Source organism: Cucurbita moschata, unplaced genomic scaffold (assembly GCF_002738365.1).
Source record: "Cucurbita moschata cultivar Rifu unplaced genomic scaffold, Cmos_1.0 Cmo_Scf00003, whole genome shotgun sequence".
In the NCBI taxonomy this organism is placed as follows: Eukaryota; Viridiplantae; Streptophyta; class Magnoliopsida; order Cucurbitales; family Cucurbitaceae; genus Cucurbita; species Cucurbita moschata.
This window is the reverse complement of record NW_019268519.1, coordinates 5,850,045-5,871,633: the sequence shown is the minus strand read 5'-3', so window position 1 is coordinate 5,871,633 and position 21,589 is coordinate 5,850,045. Positions and strand designations below refer to the sequence as shown.

At 35.8% G+C, this 21,589-nt stretch overlaps 2 protein-coding genes across 5 annotated transcripts; one reads left to right on the top strand and one right to left on the bottom strand.

Moving 5' to 3' along the window:
- Positions 1-7,658: 7,658 nt before the first annotated feature.
- LOC111436884 (cullin-3A-like) lies at positions 7,659-16,061 on the top strand. 3 transcript variants are annotated; one of them, XM_023074676.1, is made up of 3 exons: positions 7,659-7,813; positions 8,057-8,285; positions 13,564-16,061. In XM_023074676.1, exons 2-3 carry the CDS (start codon positions 8,125-8,127, stop codon positions 15,602-15,604), a joined length of 2,202 nt encoding a protein of 733 aa, XP_022930444.1. In that variant the 5' UTR covers positions 7,659-7,813; positions 8,057-8,124; the 3' UTR covers positions 15,605-16,061. The 3 variants fall into 3 exon arrangements, with proteins under 3 accessions (XP_022930444.1, XP_022930458.1, XP_022930451.1); XM_023074690.1 differs by lacking the exon at positions 7,659-7,813 and adding an exon at positions 7,818-7,919; XM_023074683.1 differs by lacking the exon at positions 7,659-7,813 and having other exon boundaries at positions 7,926-8,285.
- Positions 16,062-16,299: 238 nt separating this feature from the next.
- LOC111436904 lies at positions 16,300-19,589 on the bottom strand. Of its 2 annotated transcripts, none has more exons than XM_023074699.1 (5): positions 19,083-19,589; positions 18,064-18,983; positions 17,035-17,439; positions 16,712-16,953; positions 16,300-16,614 (listed from the first exon to the last, which is right to left on the bottom strand). In XM_023074699.1, the coding sequence occupies exons 1-5, from the start codon at positions 19,217-19,219 to the stop codon at positions 16,357-16,359; spliced, it is 1,962 nt and encodes a 653-aa protein (XP_022930467.1). In that variant the 5' UTR covers positions 19,220-19,589; the 3' UTR covers positions 16,300-16,356. The 2 variants fall into 2 exon arrangements, with proteins under 2 accessions (XP_022930467.1, XP_022930474.1); XM_023074706.1 differs by having other exon boundaries at positions 19,516-19,553.
- Between the last annotated feature and the right edge of the window lie 2,000 nt (positions 19,590-21,589).

Here is a 21,589-nt window from a genome sequence, read left to right as displayed (position 1 = left end):
AAATAATTGGGTTAGGTTTAAGAAATGCCCAGACGTGAGCAAACCAACTCATAAACATTGAAAAGGTAGAAAATACGGTGAAATTTCGAGCAGTTCGATTTCTTGAAATTTCGAAAATTGGATCATGACAGAATGTTATTAAAGCTAGAGGCTAGATGATACGATAGCAAGGACGTTAGACCTGCAAAGAAGGTGGATTGTGAGATCCCACAAGACACATTTTAAAATTGTAAGGTTGATGACAATACGTAACAAGAGTGATTTTAAAATTCTGTTAACAGTGGGCTTGAACCGTTACAAACGCTCTCGTGGAGAAGTTAAGACATAAAGAGTGATTTCTTTTGCTCCTATTATTCAATATTTTTTTATTATTCAACCAAAAACAAACTTAGTAAAGGAGTGATCATGGTGACCCTATGAATGAGAGATACCAGGCATGTTAGAATGACTAAAAAAAGGCTTAAAATAGTTGAAAGTTACTGCAAATATCAATAATGTGCACTGTATTATTTGGTGGCTCAATTATGAGAAATCTAAAATTAAATGTGGATCAATTTTATGTCGGGTGAAAATTATATCTGTTTTCTTTAGTAAAATATATTAAAAATTGATCGGAGGATATTTTGTTTAAAGTTCAATTAAAATCTGATATTCATTGTCGTAAAGGCGAGAATTAATCTCTATGATTTCATAAAACCTATATAAATAGTTTCTTTTACGTAGTACATATTTCTAATAGCAGCAATAATTTAATTTAAATCAAGTGAAGTATGAAAGTAGTTGTTAGTAGTAATTAGGTTATTTTCAACTCAATCATTTAACCCATATTATAACGTTAAATTTGTTAAGTAGTAATAATAATAATAATAATTTTTAGGTTAAAATTCAAAAATTAAACTTTAGGAGTAGAATTGAAACCTTAAATATAATCGAAGAATGTGAAAAATATTTAAGAAAAATGATATAGCTAATATGAACATATCTCAACTGATAAAATATGTACCATCCATCGAGTTCGAATCTCTCACCCTCTATAACAGTCCAAGGCCATCGCTAGTAGATATTGTTCGCTTTAATCTATTGAGTCTCACAATTTAAAAACGCGTCTATTAAGGAGAGGTTTCCACACCCTTATAAGAAATGCTTCGTTTTCCATACGGGACTTCACAATCTACTCTCCTTAAGGCTCAACACCTTCGCTAGCATATCGTCCAGTGTCTGACTATGATACCATTTGTAAGAGCCCAAACTCACCATTAGTAGATACTATCCGCTTTAACCATTTATGTATCGCCGTGAGCCTCACGGTTATAAAATGTGTCTACTAAAAAGATGTTTCCACACCGACCTTATAAAGGGGTCTCACACCCTTATTTTAAAAAATCGATATCAAGCTATTTCTCTCCTATTAAGAAGATGTACCAAACCAAATATAGCCTTTATTGGAAGGAAGTGGTGGGAAGGTTGCAATGCATTAGAAGCATGAGAGAGTGAAGTTACAAAAGTCCCCACACCAATAATTTATTTCTCTATTGTCTCGTAAATTTTCAACATCCATTCATAGCACTTCATACCAAGTGTTTGTTTGTTTCCCAAACATACTAATGGATGATAGCATTCAATGTCATTCAATTCATATATTAACCACAAAACTTTCTTAAAAGCATTCATAAATCTATCAATTATGTTCATCATAATATAAAATGATATTAAAGAAATTTTAAAAAAAATCATTCCAATTCACGTTGAATTACATTGATTGAAATTTCATATACACATATAGGAGGTATATTTTATGACATATATAGGAGGTATATTTTATGTGTAGTCATGAAGTAGTGTAACAGTACAAAATGCTCAAATCCTTCCTGATTTGAGAGCTATAGAGCTAAAAATACCAAAATCCTTCCGAATTTGAATTTGAACAAGTTCAAATGAGAGCATACAAAGTGTAAGAGAGATTCAAATGAGCTATAGGTACACTGATTTCAAACATTTTAATCTGACAAGATAAACTTGTGTGAGAGAAGCCTACAAATTTTTTTCTTAGTTATTAATTTCGTTCAACCACTAGCAAAAATGTCTGAAATTTATATGTATTATGATAAATTCTTAATTTTAGTATTTTCCTACCTCATTCATTGCTTTAGTATTTAAATATATAATTCCTTTTTTTTTTTCCTAATACTAAATCAAAGTAATCGATAAACTTTTCAATAAACTCATTCCCTTCAAATTAATCTCCAAAAATATAATAAGATTATGACCATAAAAAATGTGATTGCTATGTTCAGTTTCCAAGACTATGTAGAACATACGTAAATTCTCGTATGAAGTATATATTCTTCATAGTCTATATCAAATTTGCACACAACGGCAGGAAACTGGCATTGGAAAATGGTGCAAGAAATGACCAAAAATACAGCCAAATGAAATGACAAATTTAGGTCTCATGAAGAATGCATATTTTTAATTGGTTTCAAAAATAATTATTATATATAATTGTAGTTTCAAAATATCAAAGAAACAGAGAGAGACAGAAATTTATTTACATCTCAGAATTCATGCATTTCTTCTTCTTTTTCATTCAAATTAGACTTTACAGTAGCGGTTTTGATCTCCAGATTCTGTATCACTGTTCATCCTTCTAATTTCTTCCTCCAAATTTAATCAAACTCTAAAAACTAAGCAGCCAGAAAATTTGGCGTATGCCGGAGATCAAAATTTCCCAATCTTTTCTGCGCAGTCTAACCAATCGCAAAAATCAGGAGCAAAACCTAACTCAATCACAAGAATTGAAACCTTCAGTTTTCTCAAAGATTCAATTAATTTCACAGATTCGAAATCGAAATGGAAAACACAAATACCGACCGATTGAGAAACAGTACCTTGATTTTTAGTGTACCTTAATTTAAAGCCCTAAGTGTGTTCTTCCCGCTGAGTGGCGAGCTCGGCAAGATCGGCCGCGAGAAAATTACAACGTTCATTTGTGGAGTAACGCGGTTATGATAAAAATGAGGAGGATTATGATGATGATGATGATGATGATTACATTGATATCCAACATCGCACCAATCTCCGATCGAATTCATCTTCTCTTTCGCGTTGAAGCCTTCGCCGATATCCTCACCAAGATGCAAATCCTCCTCTCTGATTCTCCGAATCTGGTAATGAACATATGCCAATTTCTTCCTCCAGTCCGCAACCTTCGTTACTGATCTCGGCGACTCTGTTTCCTCCGACGATCCTATACTTTCCTGATCCGTTTCCACTTCCTTGTCCGCCTTCGCTGAGTGAAAATCACAAGGATTACAAGTCGTCCTCGTCGATTCCACCGCCAGAAACTCGTCGGAGATTAGTGGTTCTTGATTCTCTTTCAACTGCTTCATCATTACGACGCCGATTTTAGGTTTCTTTTGGATCCGCAATTCGCTACCCTGTTTTTTCCTCTTCTAACTGATGCAAGGAACAGAGGCTGAGCCTTTGTATTTATACTCCCGAGATTAAACGGTGCGGTTCGAGATGGTTACGTGGCTGAGGCAAATGCAAACGGGGTTATTTGGAATGGTCAAAAAACCGTTTTCCTTTATCTAAGCCACAAGGAAAAACAGATTTTGTTCGCTGTCCGCCACGTCACTACTGAATTTCCACTTCATTTATGCCACGTCATGCAATAATCGCTAATGGTAAATTTTTTAGTCACGTGGCAGAAGGGGATTGGTGATGTAGATTTTGGTGGTTTCGATAAATTTGTTGTGTTTTTTTGGGTGGAGTCGTGGCAGGAGCGGAGTGGACGTGGAATAGTGGGGCCCAGACGGTGACTCATGAGGTGAGTGACGTTAGTAACGTTGGGAGACAGGTGGCACTTTAGCGTTGGTATTTGCATTTGGGACGGCGGGTGATGGACGGAGCATCACAGCCATTGACGATCTGACGTGTCTTCCATAATTGTATAATAACTAAAATGGGTGGAAAATAAAAATATCTGAAATTGAGATTTTTTTTTTGTGACAGGTGGACTGGAGAGAGCCAAACCGACGTCGTATATCATTCATTTACATAATATCCAAGTATGGGAGTGATATTTCATTTTAGGTATATTGCTAATATAGCTTATATATTTAATATAAAGTATTTCGCTATATAGCAAAACTTACCACTTTAAATGTGATGTCCCACGTTGGTTGGAGAGGAGAACAAAACATCATTTATAAGGGTGTGGAAACTTTCTCCTAGCAGACACGTTTTAAAGCCTTGAAAAGAAGCTCGAAAGGAAAAGCCCAAAGAAGACAATATTTACTAGCAGTAGATCTAGGGCATTACAAATGGTATCAGAGCCAGACACCGGACCATGTGTTAGCCTTCTCGCTGTTTTCCTAAGGGGGTAGACACGAGGCGGTGTGCCAATAAGGACAAAGCATTGAGAAAGGGAAAGCTCAAATAGGATAATATCTTTTAAAGTCTTGAGAAAAATATTTGTTATACGCAGCCTTACATTAAGGGTATAACTTATATATGGGGCCTTACATTAAGGGAAAAATCCTCGAAATCTCTTCAAAATAATTAAAGATGTTCATAGATTAGGTCGAGCAAGATAATTACATGCAACTTGTTCTTAATCTTGAGTAAGCTATGAACCCTCCATGTGAGGCGTGTTTTTTCATTTATATTGCTCAGCATAATTTTTATAGCTGATTCAATATACTAACTAAGTAAATTTTACTAGATAAAATTTACTTATTTAAGTGCTCATTTTTGTAGCGGATTCAATATATTTTCGATGTTAATGAATAAACTTAATTCATCGTTAATGATATGGCTGCACATTCACAGATTTTGAAAATATCAAGTCTAATTTAAAAGGTTCATTGGATATATCTTGAAATTAGATTCATTTAGATTATTCATGTATCACCACAATAATAGAACATGTATTAAGTAGATTCGTTATTTAATATTTCGGACATGAGTGGTCGATGTTCTGAAAAGGCCACTCTCTGCAAATTTACTTTTTAATTTAGCTCCAACATTTGGATGAACAAAATGCTATCTAATCCTTCACTGAGAAGAGAAAAGCTCAAAGATTGATCAGCTCGTCAACCACCCTATGAGGTTTCATTCACGAGCATACAATGCAAAACTTCTTGATATTCGTGTAGATCTTAACTTATACATCTATTGGAATTGTGTTGAGTTAATTTTCTAGAACTGAATTGGTTTGGTTCAAGTTTCGGGTTGACTAAACAAATTTTCGAGTTGACCCAAATTTTTTTATATTTATGGGTGTGTCCGTTCATGTCTTTTTATATTATTTTATTTAGTTTATGTCTGAGAAGGTAAATATAATTTTCTATTTTTTTAGACCAAATATCTCAATATTTTATATTATTTTTAAACACACTATTTATAAGATGAATAAACTAACAAACACCATTCATATTTTAAGAGTATGATTTATCATAAGTTCAATGTTTATGATTTAGCAGCTTTGGGCTGTTTTGATTCAATGTTTATAATTTATACATACACTCGAGCTGTTTTGAAACATATTATGATTATTGTTCATATTGAGTTGAATGTTTAAATTTAGTAGTCACAAAGGTACCATTTTGAATCATTTTTCTTATAAGATTATATTGAATGATTATTTGTTATAGACACATAAATTTTTTAACAACGAGACAATGTAATCCAACAAAACTCGAAATTTTAGGTTGATCAAAAAAATTCTCTCAACCCAACCCGTGTATATCTAGCTGTTTTAAAGTTTGTTATGTCATCTTCTCAAGTTCTTTAAATATGGATGTCACCGATGGTCTAATTTATATTGGATCCAATTATAGATGTGTCGCTTTCTCAATTTCATTCAACTTTCTAAAAAGAACGAGTCATAAATTGACAAAAAAAGTATGAAATTAAATTTAACGATGAGAAATAAAGGTGGCTCTCCAACAACACGTCAAAGTTTGGTCGACTGTCGCGACCCACCCGGATCATACAATTCTATCTTGTAGAAATAGTGGAATCATGTCAAATCTCGATCGAACCAATCTCAAAGGAGGTTATGAATCATAGTCAAGTATTATTCTTTAATTAATGGGCGTCATAGCCTTCAACAAATAACATGAAGAAGACGGCTAATGATTACGATAAGACTAGGTAGGTGAGATGGCTAGAATTGTGGATCATAAAATCATGCGTATTAATCAAATAATGGATATCAAGTTCCAAAGTTCAAACACCGATTCACTCAACATAGAATTGATCAAGCCAAACATGTTTCTCTCATTCGGATGTGGTCTCAGTTCATTCATGTATTTCTCGTTTATTGAGATGTCACTCACTAGCTTTCCTTTGGTTCGTCCCCAAACCAGATCTTAGTGGGAGAGATACCGCTTAGATACCTTTTGTAACGATCCATCCCTAAGATTCGGAATCCAAATTTGACACATGATGACCCCAATATTCTCCTACGTGATAGTCACGTTGCTTACTCCTCTCTTCTAAGAGTAAAGACTATCCCCACAGACCAACCCAAATCCTTCCAACATATTTTGTCATACTCACATACATCCAAGGAAAATACCCAAGAATTGCTCAAAGCAAAGCACACCGGATGAGTTCTTATGATTGAACCATCGAAAAAGAAGGTGCACTTTGTTGGTATATATATAAATGATGACATAATTGTAGAGTTTTTGAATTTTTATGTCCTCGGTCCACCTATAATGAATCTCGTAACTGGAGAGTGTTGAAGATATTTAACATATGTATTATATATGACTTTATTATATGCAAATGTATGATGTGATCGAAGATATTTAGCCTTTTATTATGATTTACTAAAGGTATCATATTTGTCTATTATCTCGATCCACCTATAATGGATCCTTGTAACTGGGGAGGACGTGTCTTTCACACTTATAAGCAAATCAAACAACATGAGAACATTGAGATTGGACAAGAAGAAATTATTATTATCGAGAAAAATGATTGACGTATTTCATACGGAGGTAAGGTAACAAATCATTCATCTAATTATATCCCGTCTTTGCCTATCAATGTTTTGAGTTGACTCATTTCTTCACCGCCCAGCAAATTCGAAATATAATAAGTATTGCATGCATATCTTGAGAAAGACACTCATGATTTTCTTATTTTTGGAACTCTACTTTTGACGGGCTTTTAGGAGTGTTCATATGACTCCATAACCCGACCAACTCGAACTACCCAACCCAAACCATAAAGGTTGAGTTGGGTTGAATTGTTAGAAAATCGAAAAATCGGTTCGATTTGTAGGTTGACATTTTTTGACCGGAAACCCAAATACAAGATTACGATTCAATCCAACCCACCTCGGTTCTTAAAATATTAAGAATATTTAGCGTTTATAATCAATATTAGTGATACATAGTGACTTTTATAAGTTCGATATTTGAATTTTATGAAATTTTAGTTATTAATTTAACGTGTATTATGCACTAAGAGATTATCCAACCTTATACTTCAAACAATAGATTAATTCTAGCTTCAAACATGCTTGACAAATATGTTTATAGCGATTTTTTCTTTGAAATCTTAGAGGTTAAATAGAAAGAAATTAAAAAGTTCCTAATACAAAAATTATATTTTGCTCTCATACATAATGAAAGTTGAATCTTGATTTTTTTCAAAAAAAGTTGACGGATCTGATCCATCTACCCCAAAATTGGCCAGGCTGCGCCCAACTCCGACCCTCCCGAAAACCCATATCAAGTTAATTCGGAAGAACAAGAGAGCAACGTCGAGAAGAAAAGGATAATTTCATTTGAAAGTAAGCAATTTGTTGTTCTAATCATTTTTTTGTTTTTTTTTTTTTTTTGTTTTCTCTTCGAATTATTGCTTTGAAAGGTTTTCCTTCTTAAATCCTCCAGATAAAGGTTTCCGTGTTCTTTCCCTTGTCCAATTTCTCATTTCTGTCTGTAATCCATTTGTGTTCTCTCAAATCTTCTTCCGTCATCCTCTGATACTTGCTCCATCGCCGGAAATTGATCTGTTTGTCTTTTCAAAAACCTAGGGTTTCGTCGAAGGGTTCGAGCATCCAATCAAGATTAAGAGGTTTCTGGGATCCGATCTTTGGAAGTCATGAGTGCGCAGAAGAAGAGGAATTTCCAGATAGAGGCTTTTAAACATCGGGTCGTGGTGGATCCAAAATATGCTGAGAAGACGTGGAAGATTTTGGAACATGCAATTCACGAAATTTACAATCATAATGCCAGCGGGCTTAGCTTCGAGGAGCTTTACAGGTTGCTTCTGCTTCTTTTCATCTCACTGGTATACTACGCCATGTTATTTCGTTCTCTCTTTGCCGCAACTTTTGTGGGGAACTAGAGATTGCAACTTGCGTCATGAGTTTTGTATTGAAGCAGCGATTCTCAGGTTACTTCTCTGTTGTGCCTATGTGTTTCTGAGAGTGGTTAGTCCTATTGCATCTTTGAGCCCTGGCTTAAAACGAGGAAAAGTTTCGGTGTACAGGGCATGATAATTATTTGCAGTTCATCCTCATGTATGTGTCCGAGATGATCATCAATGGATCTGCTTATCAGGAGGATATTATCAAACTTAATGACATTAAAAGAATTTGGAGAAGTTGAATATCTGGGTTCATGAGCCTCATGGAAAGTTCTTGGAGTATTTGTTGAATCAAATGGCATAATAAGTCGTTCATATAATCCTTCATTCATCTAGAATGTCATCGTATTATGTACTCCTTTTCTTGGAGAAAGATGTCTCTAATCCTTCTTTTCTCTAGATGGGCAATTCATAAAATAATATAATAGTTCTTTCATCTAGAATTTCATCTTTCTCATCCCTTCCGATTGATGATTCCCATTGCGTTGGGTAATCTTAGAAAAATTATTGCAACCTCGCAGTTGATCAAGTGAATTTGGTATTTGACACTCATTTTGTTCAATGCCCTATTTCCTATACTCAATGCATATCCATCTATCCTGCATAGTTTGTGTTTCTGTGGTGCAGTTGCTATGGATTAAGATTAGATTAGATATGACCTTTTTGTATTACTTCTTGAACTTACTGATCAAGGATGTGATATCCGTGTGGATTTATGTGATACTGAGATACAAGTACGTTTTGTAAGGTTGATCCAAGTATAAGAGACATGTGATTTTGATTATTATGTGTCTGGGATAGCTGAAAGCCCCATTAGACCGACAAATAAGCAGCAGTCTTTCAAGCCGTATGCACTTCAAACTTGATTAGAAGCCTCTCCTTTAACTGCATCATTAAAAAAAAAACATGATCAACCAATAAGTCCTTTTCTAGTACTTCAAGTTGTTCTCCACATTGGATTATCAGCCCTCCTTTAACTAGTATATCCCAGAAAAGGACTTATCATGATCTAGGAACCTTCTCTAGTTCAACTAGGAATAGACGGGATGGTTTCTATGATCTTTAGCTTTAGGAATTTGCAGAAGAACACTTTTTCCCCACATCATGAGAACTCTACACCCTTGTTTCTTCCTTTATGATTGCCTTGGTCAAATCATATTGCTAAGGTCAGAAATCATGACGAGAAGTAGTGCACAATTAAGTAATTGAGGCTTCACATTCTGATTGTATCAGATATTTTTTGGTATGGGTGTGTAATTTATTTGAGATGAAAAGTTTGAACAAACTTTGAAACAAAGTTTTTGCTTCCCTCTCTCTATCAAGTATCAATAAAAATGCCATGTACTTTCCCTTTTGTAGGTCGTCTTGATCTTGTACAAATGCTAGTGCTTGGTAGATGATGGGCCTCAATTTTAGGGTTTAGTTGTAAGCAACAGACATTGAATGACATAAGTTAACTCATCATCGTTGTCAACCTCAATGTATTCATATTCTCCCTCCTCTATGCTACTATTATGAGTCAGTCTTGTGAGCATTTATTCAGTGCCTTGTTGACTAGTATAGATGAGTGAGGTTGAACAACTCATTGGTAACACTTTCTGATGTGGGGCGAAGAATTGGAATTATCTATAGCTTGTTCCTTGTTAATGGAGAGGTAAATAACACATCTTGCATTTGGCAAGTTTGTTTCATTATTTACCCTTAGCATGCTTGCGCAAATTTGTGTATCTAGAAATTTATCATAGTTTTATGAATGGTTACATTCCTCCACATAGAGTCAGTTCTCAAAAGATTGCTCATGGAGCAAAGTCAACTAAACAGGTGATACTAGACCAAGCTCTTTCTTCCTTCTCTTCTCTGATCCCAACAAATCATTACTCAAATGCAGCTTTGGTGATATTCATAATGGACTGATAGACTTTGGTACCTTTGCAATCATAAACTTCTTCTTCCTAATTGAACAATGAGATTTGGATTGGGTAACCTTTCCAGCCACTCTCTGTCGAACATTCACAAGTTGTTCTTCTTGTTGAAGATTCCAACTTCCGAAGTTTTTTAGTTATTGTGAGATTTTCTAATTATTGTGAGATTCCACATCGGTTGGAGAGGGGAACGAAACATTCTTTATAAGGGTGTGGAAACCTCTCCCTAGTAGATGTGTTTTAAAAACCTTGAGGGGAATCCGGAAAGGGAAAGCTCAAAGAGGATAATATCTTCTAATGGTGGGCTTGGGCTGTTACGAATGGTATCAAAGGCAGACACTGGGTGGTATGCCAGTGAGGACACTGAGCATCGAAGGGGGATGGATACCCGGCAGTGTGCCTGCAAGGACGCTGGGTCTCGAAGGGGAGTGGATTGTGAGATCCCACATCGTTGGAGAGAGTTATGAGTGCCAGCGAGGACGCTAGGCCCTGAAGAGGGGTGGATTGTGCGATCCCATATCGGTTAGAGAGGGAAACAAATCATTCTTTATAAGGGTATGGAATCCTCTCTCTAGAAAACATGTTTTAAAAAACTTGTGGGGAATCTCGAAAGGAAAATATCAAAGAGGACAATATCTGCTAGTGGTGCGCTTGGGCTGCTGCAGTGGTCCTATTAATAACGGGATACTGCTGTCTTGAAATCGAAGTTAGTGACTTAGACAATTCTCCCACCTAAGCATTCTTGTGGTATTTCAATGCAGTTTCTCTCAAATCACCTTCAGCTTTAACTACATCATCCTTTTAGTGTTGCCATGTTCCAGCCATGGTTGATGGAGCTCCGATACCAATTATATGCAACTCAATTTTTTATTACTGCTGATCTATTATTTCCTTTGGATTAAAAAGACTGATACATTGTTTCAACTTAATAGGCATCAAGCTAGGGTTGTAGTAGTTAATATGATGTTTAATCTGGCTATAGGCTATCTTATCAAGAACATAAAATCTGGCTACTGACTACAATCGGTAGCTAGCAAACATGCTGTCGTAAGTTTTTCCTACTTCACGGTTCATCTTGAATTTCTACACATTTTAGCTGACTACAATTTGTAGCTAGCATAATTATGCTTTTGATCTTTCCTTTCCTATTTAGAGAAAGTGTATGGCTGCAGGCTACAACATTTCTATTCTGTCAAGTTTCCTATTTCTAAGCTTGTTAGGTGATTGTGATTATGTTTTTTGCGGACATTGTTTGCAAGTACTTAATCTCTGCAGACATGTTTTTTTTTTGTTTCAATTTAGTGTCGAATTGGTACCAGCAATCATATTAATGTTGTTCCTTCCTAGAGTTTGCTTTCAATTATTATTATTATTATTTTTTCTTTATGTTTTATAATCTTGGAAGGATGAATTGCATTAGGGTTAATCTCTTTGATTGGTACAAGTACCAACAAGTGTTGCAACTCTTTTGGAAAGAAAAGTTCAGAAACTTTCATTGGGCTAAAATCGGTACAGAAGGATCACAAGTTGGAAATTTCTGTTTATAGAAGAAGCAAAGAGGTTGGTGGTCTCTGTCTTGGAAAATGGAGATTCATAGTGGATGGAGCTCACAAGGAAAACATCAGTAAAAGAAGCCCATCCCATGGAATTCATAAACAAAATGCAGATAGCCCGTGGAAAAATATCGTAATTCCAAGGTCGGAGATAGGAGCAAAGTGCTAATTGAGTAACACAAAATGGCTGTGGGGAATATCCTCGTAAGGAGAGATTCTTGAGAATCTACCTGGTGAAGACATGAAATTGTGCAAGATTAGAAACTGCAGGAAGGAAGAGAACAAATGTGTGATGCCTGAATTCTAGAAGAGCCTTGAACGACAGAGAATTGATGACTGGTTGTAACTTTATTCTAGAAATTCCATCTTTGCTCACAAGAAGATTCGTTAATCTTGAAAGGAGATCCGTTGAGAATTTTTGCCACAAAATCAATTTTCCATATTATCACACAAACAAATTCCCAGCCAATTCTCCTATGGTTGCTGTTTAAAGCAATCAAAAGTTTAAATCTCCTAAAGAATTTAAAACTCTTTTGTTTGGAATTGGCTCTTGGAGGCGTAAGTACCGCAGAATGTTGTTTATAAGTGTACCTCCACCCTAGCATATGCAGTCTCTTTGAAAAAGGAGAGGAAAATGGTTACCATTTCTATTTTGACTTTGATTATAATCAGAAGGTAAGGGGCTGGATTTAAACTGATTTCAACCTTTCTTGGTGTTCGGTTGATGAAATAGTTTACCAAGTGTGAAAGCTCTTGCTATTTGGGTGATAGGAGCAAAGGATATCCTTTGGCTGACATGATGAGAGAAAGTTTTAGAATCTTTTTTATAAGAAAAATTGAGAGGAAACATGGAAGTTACCTTACTTAAACACCTCAACATGGTTCACTCTTTCTATTCTTTATTAATTTTAATTCTTTTGTTATTAACATTAAATGAATAGCTTTTTCCTTTGTTTTCCTTTTGTACTTTTTATTTTTTCAATGAAAAGGTGGAGCCCTGATGCTCTAACACCTCTGTATGCATGTAGGATATAAGCGCACAGGGTCCAAATGTATACTTGTTTTTTTTTTATAATTATAATCACATCTATAGATTATTTTATCAGACCCCTTTCGAAATTCTCATACAAAGTTTGACCAATCAAATCTTTTTTATTTTCTGCCCAAGGTGATACAGTATTGCATAACCATATTCAAATTGAAGCTAGGACGATGGACTTCTCTGTGTGCGTAGTTGAAATTAACTCATTGTTTTTTGTTCAACTTGTGCTTTGTGCAAATTAAAAAGCCAAGTGAGAATGATTCGAGTGTTAACAATACAGTACTCGAAGATGTTTCTGTCTCTCTTTATATTTTCAGTGGACATTGGATGATAATTTCACTTCTGTCAGATATCCGAAAAAATTATTTTTAGAATTATCATTTGACATAATGCATCGGCTTCTAATATTTTTGCTCAAATCAAGTTATTTTGCATGTGGACTGCAGTAAAGTGGCTTCAACAATTTGTTGTTGAAGCTGCATATCAGCTAGTTTATCATATATTTTCAACTCTTTTTTTTCTTTGACTTTAAATAATTTTTCTGCTCTAGTATAATAGGAACCATGTTGCTTTTATTACTTTCAAGCCTTCTCGAGTGTGTGCATTCATGTAAAAAGATTTTATCTCCTGATGATTCAGCATCTTATGCATTTAGGAACGCATACAATATGGTGCTGCACAAATTTGGGGAAAAACTTTACTCTGGACTTGTGACCACAATGACATTTCATCTGAAAGAAATATCCAAAGCAATTGAAGCCGCTCAAGGAGAACTTTTCTTGGTAGAATTGAACAGGAAATGGGCAGACCATAACAAGGCTTTGCAAATGATCCGAGACATATTGATGTACATGGATAGAACTTTCATCCCAAGCACTCACAAAACTCCAGTTCATGAGCTTGGTCTGAATCTATGGAGGGATGTTGTCATCCACTCTAGCAAAACCCAGACCAGGCTCCGATATACTCTTCTTGAACTTGTGCACATGGAAAGAAGTGGTGAAGTTATAAACAGGGGTTTAATGAGGAACATTATAAAAATGCTTATGGATTTAGGCTCTTCTGTTTACCAAGAAGACTTCGAAAAACATTTTCTTGATGTCTCTGCAGATTTTTATCGTCTCGAGTCTCAGCAATTTATTGAGTCTTGCGACTGTGGGGATTATTTGAAAAAGGCCGAGAGACGCTTGAATGAAGAGATAGAAAGGGTGTCCCATTACTTAGATGCTAGAAGTGAACCTAAGATAACCAGTGTCGTGGAGAAAGAGATGATAGAAAGTCACATGCAGAGATTAGTCCATATGGAAAACTCAGGATTAGTATTTATGTTTGTTGATGATAAATATGAAGATTTGGGCAGAATGTATAACTTGTTTCGTCGTGTATCGAGTGGACTCTCTCTAGTAAGAGATGTTATGACATCATATATCCGTGATACAGGTAAGCAGCTGGTAACAGATCCTGATAGGATAAAAGATCCTGTGGATTATGTGCAGCGACTCCTTGATTTGAAGGATAAATATGATAAGGTTATTAGCATGGCATTCAACAATGACAAGACGTTCCAAAATGCCTTGAATTCCTCATTTGAATATTTTATCAACCTGAATGCTCGCTCTCCAGAATTTATCTCTTTGTTTGTAGATGACAAGCTTCGCAGAGGATTGAGAGGGGTCAGTGAGGAGGATATCGAAATTGTGTTAGACAAGGTTATGATGCTTTTCCGTTACCTTCAAGAAAAAGATGTATTCGAGAAATATTACAAGCAACATTTGGCCAAGAGGCTTCTGTCCGGAAAGACTGTCTCTGACGATGCTGAAAGAAGTTTGATTGTTAAGCTCAAAACAGAGTGTGGGTACCAATTTACCTCAAAGTTGGAGGGTATGTTCACTGATATGAAAACATCTCAGGATACGATGCAGGGTTTCTATGCGAGATTTGGTGCCGAGTTAGGAGAAGGACCCACGCTAGTTGTGCAGGTCCTCACTACAGGTTCATGGCCAACTCAGGCTAGCACAACTTGCAACCTTCCTTCAGAAATTCTTGGGATATGTGAGAAATTCAAAAGCTACTACCTTGGGACGCATACTGGGCGAAGATTATCTTGGCAAACAAATATGGGGTCAGCCGATCTGAAAGCAACCTTCGGTAAGGGTCAAAAGCATGAGTTGAATGTTTCCACGTATCAAATGTGCGTGCTAATGCTGTTCAACAATGCGGATAGCTTGAATTATAGAGACATTGAGCAGGCCACAGAGATTCCGGCTGTAGACTTGAAAAGATGTCTACAGTCATTGGCATGTGTGAAAGGAAGGAATGTTCTTCGGAAGGAGCCAATGAGCAAGGACATTGCTGAAGATGATGCATTTTTCTTCAACGACAAGTTCACGAGCAAGTTGTACAAGGTGAAAATCGGTACTGTGGTTGCACAAAGGGAGTCTGAACCTGAAAACCAGGAGACACGACAGAGGGTAGAGGAGGATCGAAAACCACAGATAGAGGCAGCAATCGTTAGAATAATGAAGGCAAGGCGGGTATTGGATCACAATAACATCGTCACGGAAGTCACAAAGCAGCTGCAGTCAAGGTTCCTTCCAAACCCCGTTGTGATTAAAAAACGAATAGAATCTCTAATCGAGAGGGAGTTTTTGGAGAGGGACAAAGAAGATAGAAAATTGTACCGTTATCTTGCGTGAAGAATGCGCGACGATTGGCGTTAATGTGTCCAAAACTTTATGCTACGGGCTCATATTGTTATAACTTTGATGAGTTGAAATATTTACCATTGAATTGCTGCCTGCAAGGTTGGGTTGGTTAGATAGATGAAACTGTCATCTCTCTATTTCCCAGCTCGCTGTTTCCCTTAACGCTGCTCTTGATCTTATAAATGCCCTACTGCTTCACTGGATGTGGAATCCAAAGTGAAAGGTGGTTTGTGAAGGTTTTAAAGGCGATATGTTCCACAAGGAAGGTCTGGAGTACAAACTTGTACATTGTATTTTCTTGGATTTCTATATGCTATATATATATATATATATATATGAATGATCAGAATGCCGCTTGGTTTGAACTTTTGGTGCAAACTCTATGATTTGATTTGGTTCCTTGCCTTTTGATGTGGAGAGAAATATGTCAATGGGCTACTTTGTTTAATTTCTTCCTCCCTACTCTCCCCTACTCCCTCTTATTTATGTTATTATACTTTCGTCAAACAAAGATATTGTATTTTTCTCTAACGTAAAATATTCGCAATCGTAGTAATTACCAAATAGCCTGAGTCGGTCGTTACATCTTGATCCATAATATATACTCCATTTGAAATATATACTCCATTTGAAGTTGTTGCATTACTATGATATTATATGATGATGAGTTTACTGTCCGAAAGAAGAAGAAAATATAGTACCTCCAAAAAAATTCAATATACAAGTGAGTAATCGTTTAGAAATCAACAGGGGAAAAGAAAGAAAGAAGGTTCTAAATGTATTTTTGTGTTTATGAAATGAATTCTACTCAATTTGTTCCTACACCAAATCAATTGATCTGTTGTTATTCTTGACATTTTTAGTACTCTTCCAACCAATTTCATATCCATTTCACTGAAGAAACTCACTGCTCCTTCTGTTTCTTCTTCTTCCTCATTTTTCTTCAACTTCTTTAGGATGCAATGCCCACTCCTCATTTTTTCCTTTACCTTCCTCTCTTTCTGCAATACCACAACATCGAAACAAAATCGATCGACATTAGAGGCTTCAAGTTTCAAAAACGTAGATTTGAATGATCTAACTAAAACAAAACCGAACCTTTTGGAGATCAACTTGGATATCTGTTAGAAGTTGCATGTCTGCAGGGTCTTGAAGTTCAACTTGAAACTTTTTCGGGCGCTTTAAAGTTGCGGTGAGGTTGTGAACTTTATCGGCTCGAATGAATTGTGAGATAACTCTTATCGATTCTTGCAAGATCTCTACAAGCATATCGTTCGTGATTGCTTCGTTCTCATGATCTCTCCATTGTCTTGCTTTCCTCCGATCCCTCGTTTTATCCTCTACGAGAAAAAGAACCAAATTAACTGATGAATCCACAGAAATAGAAATATACGTAAAAGAATTGAATTGAAGATAGATACCTCTGATGACTGGAACTTGAAGAAGATTACGAACAACGCATCGTTGCTTGACGTAATTCTCAACTCTCGGGCCCTCGAAAGCTTCATTCTCCAAGAATCTTTCCAAGAGAACTTGAAAGTGTTGGAACTCACCAGCAACTTCATTGTAATGGTGAAGCCCATGAGGCTCAGATTCCCACAAATCCAAAGCCTTTCCATATTGCCATTGAATGAACTCCCAAGAAAGACACATTTGAGCCACATAAACCATCTCCAAATCACAATGAACTTCTCTTATGAAATCCTTCATTGGGTCCACTTGACATTTCTTTTGTCTGTATAGCCTTAGAACAGATGTGATGGATGGGGATGAAGATTTGGTGTTGCTAGAAAATGACTTCAGTGGGTCCTTTGATTGCAAAACCCCTATCATATTTCAAACAAATTTCGTCAAAACAAAATTTGACGGAATGATTCGTGTTATGAATTTCGACTAACATCTAATGACTATGCAACCCGTGGAAATTATCACTACACACCAACTCGAGTCATTTCAACATACTTAGATATCACTAGGAAGTTACCGAACATAGAATTGCTCCAAAACTAAGCACACTTTACTATGAAGTTTCTATGATTGAGCTACAACAGAAGAATGTGCTAATCATTAGATCCTTACGACCATTCTAATTAGGATGTGTAGTCTTGTTTCATTCAGTGTATCTATCTTATGCTCAAACGTCCAATTTCTCTCTAACCCCTTTAAGAAAAAGTTGAAGAACTTTCCCATCCCATCAAAAGTTCCAAAATAAAAATAAAAAATGGGAACTTTTCTCCTCTCTAAGAAACTTCCAACCCCAAATTTAAAAAAGAAATAAATTTTTTTTGAGTGTGAAACCAACCCCCTCTTTCTCTCTAATTTGTTCAACCAAACTAAGGTAAAACATACCCATCATTCAAAATCACAAATTTTGTAACCAAAACAGAGGAAATCAAATTCAAAATTAAATTTAAAGAACAGCAAGAACAGCAAGAACAGCAAGAACTCACCCATTGCATACATCTTCTGGTAATTCAAGATGTCCAATTTCCTCATGCGCTCTCTGTAACTTCTGTAGAAACTATGAAGCTCCTCCATTAAATCTCCACGTTTAAACCTTTCATCAATCTTCCATGGCTTCAATTCTTCCATTATCTTTGGCGACTCTGATTCTTCAGAAATGGTGGGCAGCCCCGACGCCCTCACTTTCTTCAATTCCATTTTCAACTGTTCTATCAGTTCTTGATGTTCCCACTCTGTTTCCAATCCATTCAACTCCTCCTCCTCCTCCTCCTCCCCCCACTTCTCCAATTCTTCGTTGGTTTCCTCGTCCGGCTCGTACCCACCCATCTTCAAATTCATATCATAATCGGACACAAAATCTGTTCCCCTTTCATCCCTCTGTTTCAGTTCACTCTGTTTCTCTGCCATTTGTTCTTCTCTGGACTTCGTAGAGCTAAGCTCTGCCGTTTCTCCGATGACTTCAGATTCTGGAATTTCGCCGGAAACTTCATAGCTCACTGTAATCCTTTGAGAATCCAAAACTTTCCCGGAAAACTCACGAACGGAGAAATCCCCTGTTCTGGGAATCTCGTAATTCGAACAAGAATTCAAAACCTCCACCGTGAAGCTTGGAATTTCAGGTTCTTCCACGAAGTGGCTCGTACTCTTTTCCGGCAAAAACTCATATCTGTTACTCAATGAATCCAATCTCTCACAACCCAAATTTTTCTTATTTGATTTGGTAAATTCTTCGTAAGTTTGAAACCTGAAACTGAAGACAAACTCATTCGTTCCCTTTTCATCTGAAACCTCAGGAGCTCCACCGCCGCTGGTCTCCTTCTCCGGCGGCTGTAAATCATCACAACCACCACCATCATCAACAAGAACAACATCAGAAATTTCCATATTCCTCCCACCATCAAGAGGCCTATGAAAATCCGAAAACCCCATGATTAAAAAAAGAAAAAAAAAACAAGTTTTTTTTTTTAAGAAAATGAAGAACAGGACACAATCTCAAAGAACCCACCTGAAGAGGAAGCTAAAAAGAGAGAGAAAGAGAGAGGAGAGAGAAAGAAAGAGAGAGAAATGATTGAAAGACGCCATAACCAGAGAAAACAAAAACAGGGGAAGAAGGAACAGAGAAGCAAGAGAAGAAGCAGCCATTAAAAGATCAAATCCATGGATTTCTGAAAAAGGGTCATCAAAACTGTGATATGCAGTTTGAAATTAAGTGGGAAAGAAGAAGAAGAAGGGGACATATCACCAATGGGACCTAAAAGGAGGATAAATTTACAGAAAACAACCGTTGAGCGACTCTTCTGCGAAGGATTTGAACGAATCTTTGGAGTTTTTTAGGAGAAAAATTAGAAGTTTGGGGATTGCTTAAGATGAAGGGATGATGGAAATTTTTGGTTATGTGGTTTGGTTTCGTTCATCAGTTCTTGAGGGCTTTGTCTTACCTTCCTCTTTCTTCATCGGACATCATAATTTTCAGGAGAGAGAAAGAATGTCTACAAAGTCGGTTTCAGAATAAGAGTACAGTTAGGGTTCATTTATATTTTTGTTGATGATGAGTATACCCATTGCCTTGTATTTTCGTTTCTCCGATATGTAATAGGCTTAACGGGCCAAAACGGATTATATCTTCTAGTAGTGGGTTTAGGCGGTTAAAAATGGTATTTGAGCCCGATATTGGATAGTGTGCGCCCAAATGGGTGAATTGTGAGGTTCCACGTCGGATGGAGGGGACAGTGTGCGCCCCAAGTGGGTGGATTGTGAGGTCGGTGGAAGGGACAGTGTGCGCCTAAATGGGTGGATTGTGAGGTCCACGTCAGTGGGAGGGAGAACAAAAACATTTTTTAAAAAGACGTGGAAACCTTTTCTATTTTGAAATGCTGATGACTATAGGTAACATGTTAAGAATTACTTTGATGGATTTAAATCGTTACATTAAATATTCAATTTTTGTTAGGATTATAGTTTTATCGTAAGTTTTAATCAATTGGCAGTACTAATATTCAATTTTTAGAACGAAATTAAAAATAACAAAATTCAAGCAATGATAAAAATTAAGGTTGGATGCAACAACAAACATGTAATATTAGTTAGAAACTACTAAGGCTAATTAGTTTTACAAAAGCAATGGTAAATATGATGGTGTGAATTGTAATAAATATTTTGTTCATGAATACTTTTGTGTGGATTGATGAATCTATCCGATTCATTTGGTTCATCTCCTATACATGAACCATATTGATTAATGTATGAGTATGAGAATTAGTATTATTATACTTATATAAAAGTTTGTGAAGCATTCTTTTGAGATATGAAGTCAGTGTTATTTTGTATTTGACTAGAGACAATTATGAAAAACTTTGTATGTGAGACGATACACACTTTGATTATAGTAATTGCATATCACTCGTAGAAGTAGAAAAATTTCTTCTTTGAACTACGTAAACCGTTGTCTCTTTATTCATTTATGTTCGTGGGTGTGTAAGTGCAATCAATCATCATATTTCTGCTTCTGTTACAACATCTCCATTATTTTGAGCTTTAATGATCCTTCTTCTATGCTCCAAAATCGTCTCTTAAACCTCCTAATTTGTAATTTTGTATTTAGGTTAGAATCTTCAAGCTTATCTTCTCATGACGACGTTCCAAAACAATGAATATAGAGAGAGAGTCCACGAGCATCTTGATTTCTTCTATCTCCACCCGACATACATTGACTAATTAAGAAGAATATCATGATTTTTTAAGTAAAGAACACTATCTCCATTGGTACGAGATCTTTTGAGAAAATCAAAAGCAAAACTATGAGAACTTATGATCAAAGTGAACAACGTCATACCACTGCAGAGGTCCATCATTCCTAACATGATAGAATCTTCAAGTGTCGTCAAAAGTATAGTCAAAGGTGAATTAAGCGTTGAATACAAAATATACTTTGTTTCAGGGCTCCAGAAAAGAAGTTGAACCTCGATTAAAGAGAGACTTGTGTGGTCAAAGGTGCAGTGGTAATGGAAGAATGGTCTCAGTACACGTTTTTAAGTTTCAACAAAAGTGGGCTCACCACAATATCAACAAACACGTGTCCAATCACATTCACACGTCATTACTTTATTTTTTTTTTCTTATAATTCTTTTAAATTTCAAATTCTAATTTTGCGGACTTTTCTGTTCAAATCCATTCATTGAATTCAATTCAACTTTGAATATGACATTTATTTGGAATCTCCATTTTTAAATTTTCAGTTATATTTTTCTAATTTAGTCCATTTCTAGCATTATTTTTTGTTGTTTATACGTTAATTCCACGTAATGCTTTGACTAATATTTTCTAATTTACCCAATTAAATTGTTGTACCATTTATTAGCAATAATTTAATAATTTAGTAATATAGAAATTAAATTAAGTTCTTAAATACGAAGACAAATTAATATTAAAAATTTTAAGAGTAAAAGATGAGAATTAAATGTAAATTTATAGTGAATTATGTTGGTTTTAATTTGGTGTTGTAATTGTGAATA